Below are 2,500 nucleotides of genomic sequence, written 5' to 3' on the forward strand. Positions count from 1 at the left end.
CAGACGGTCCAGCGTTCGATCGTAGATGTAGGCATTCGATTGCCAGCAACGCCTCCCACGCCTTTTGTGATGACGAAGACACTGCGTCCTCGGGAAGGTCACGGGGGGAAAGGTCATCACCACCTCCCCACCTGCGACCTGGGGGGGGGGGATTTGAACATAGGGCTCTCAGTCGATCGGCGCTCACTTGGCGGCAGCGTCCTAGAGGCAATGTCACGCTTCTGCTGTTGTTGTTTTTTCTCTGAACGATCTCTTCTTGTAAAATCGCTGCGGGGCCCGTCCTCCCGAGTGGGGAGGCCTGGCTGGGAGGGCGAATGAGGCGCGCGAGTCGTGTTGGCGTGGATTGGCTGCGGAAGTGAAGGGGCGCATGTCGGTGGAGAAGTAATACGTGTTGTATCCGAAGTAGTGATTCATAGTATCGTTGTGTGGGTCTGCTGTATAGAAATTATGGTAGCTTTAGTAGGAGCACTAACAGCCGTAGTAACGATAGGACAGCAGTAATACTAGCTGAAGTGAAAACAAAAAAGAGGTAATAGTAGTAGTACTAATGATAATAGTAGTTTTAGTAGTAGTACTAGTACCACTAGTAGTATTGGTAGTAAAAGTATTATTAATCGTAATAGTAGTAGTAGAATTAATAGTAGTAGTGGTGGTAGTAGTAGTAATAGTAATAGTAGTAGTAGTGGTAGTGGTAGGATAGGTTGTTTCATTGAGGAATTTCATTCTGAGGTAACAATGCGGAGGAAGTGACTCGAGAGTCCCAAGTCCTCTCCCGAAAAACATGCTATGGAAAAATGGTCTGAAAATGACGAAGCAGATTCTGCACGAATCGTGCTTTCCTTATACACCACCGTTCGGTCTCCATAACTATAATTTTCATTACCATGCCCTTAAAATTATAAAAGGGGATCACACACACTTGTTTATTTATTTATACTATTGTGTTGTTATTGAAATGAAATTCGCAAAATTATATGTAATTCCCCGGAAGAGTAAAACAATGTGTGTAATATGTTCTCCTCCTGAATAATCTCTCATGTTTCCCGTTTGGCCGCGTGTGTACAGAGAAATTGAGTGCGAAGGCAAGCGGCCTGTGAATTCGCGTCCTGTAGTGGTAGGTGAATGCGACTCAGGGGCGTAGCTCAGGACTCCTTCACCGCTTCCTTCAGGAGTCTTGCACCGCCATACAGATACAGACCGTCGAACCAGCTGACTGAATCGCAATCGGAAACGCAGGAAAGTTTGCGACTGAGGCGATTAGTGTGATATTCCCACTATTGCCATCGTGCCATTCGCCTCAAACGGTTAAAGCAGAGAGTTCCAAAGTGGACGCAGTTGAAGATCTCTGTAGAAGCTGTCACGCCTGCTTTGTCAAAAGTAGCTTAGTTTTCGTGTGAGCAGCACATATACATAACGACTTAGATGTCTATATAATAGAAATAGTAAAAGTAGAAGCTTGAGAATTATATAAGGTACACCCATTAATGTTAATGCTTAAGGAGTACTCCTGCAGTGTATAAAGCTTAATGTGTATTCATCAGTGTCTGAAGCTTAAAGTGTGTCCGTCGATGTTTAGAGCTTAAGTGTATTCGTCGTTGTACGAAGCCTAAGTTGTTCCTCGGCCTCCGAGGATTGGGCAGCGAGAGGACGCGCGGAGGACGCGGTGGCACGCTTCGGGATGAAGGAGGAGATGGGAGGCGTGGCCACGCACGCCGAGGCGCTGCGGGCCCTCAACCTCCAGCCTCCAAGGATCTCCAGCCACCTCGACCTTCTCACCGACCCGCTGGCGCCGCTCCGTGCCCCTTCGCACCCCGCCGCCGCCCACGCCCGGGTCTCCGCTGCCCGGAGCCTGCGAGGGGCTTTCCACGCGCGCCTCAATGGGCCCTTGGCGTCCCTGCAGGCGCCCACCGCCCACCGCGCCAACACCGCCTCCACTCGGTCTCCGCGCGCGGTGAAGCGGCTGTCGGGCCGCAGTTCGAGGGCGCCGCGGGCCCGGAGTCAGCCCGCGACCGACAAGGAGAATGTGCTTGGGCTGGAGGAGGAGGAGGACGAGGGCTTCGAGGACGTGTGGGGGGCTGGAAGGGAAGAGTCCAGGCCTGTCAGCAGTGGGCGCGATGCCGATGCCGCTGATAACAGCTGGGCGGGCGACATCACCCGTCTGTCCTCCGCCCTGGATCAGCTGGCGGCCCTGTGCAACGCCACCCAGCGCTCGCCCCACGAGAACCCGACCTCCCTCCCCCTCGCAGACTCGGCCCTCGGCATGCCTGCGGCGCACTCGTCCCTCCAGCCCTTCCACCACCACCACCCGCAGTACCCTCTGCACAACCCAGCGCACCACCCCCCTCCCAACCCCATCCCCACCACCATTTCCCCCACGTGCCCAGTGCATGGCTCCGGCGCCATGCACGCCAGCCTGGTCAATCCCTCCTCTGGCGACGGATTCCTCCCGCACCAGGAAAGCGATTCTGGAGGGAGCTCGGGAGGGCACGTAGCCTCCACG

General features: G+C 54.0%; 1 protein-coding gene across 1 annotated transcript in view; it reads left to right on the forward strand.

Annotated features, from left to right (window-relative positions):
* The window catches only part of LOC119573449, a 13,598-nt gene that overhangs the window by 10,894 nt on the left and 204 nt on the right, over window positions 1-2,500 (forward strand). Inside the window, exon 2 of the mRNA XM_037920676.1 lies at window positions 1,066-2,500. This exon is cut by the window's right edge and continues 204 nt beyond it. Within this exon, the coding sequence (XP_037776604.1) occupies window positions 1,679-2,500 (822 nt within the window). The 5' untranslated portion in view covers window positions 1,066-1,678. The remainder of the gene's footprint in view (window positions 1-1,065) is intronic.

This window comes from Penaeus monodon, chromosome 5 (assembly GCF_015228065.2).
Source record: "Penaeus monodon isolate SGIC_2016 chromosome 5, NSTDA_Pmon_1, whole genome shotgun sequence".
Taxonomy (NCBI): domain Eukaryota; kingdom Metazoa; phylum Arthropoda; class Malacostraca; order Decapoda; family Penaeidae; genus Penaeus; species Penaeus monodon.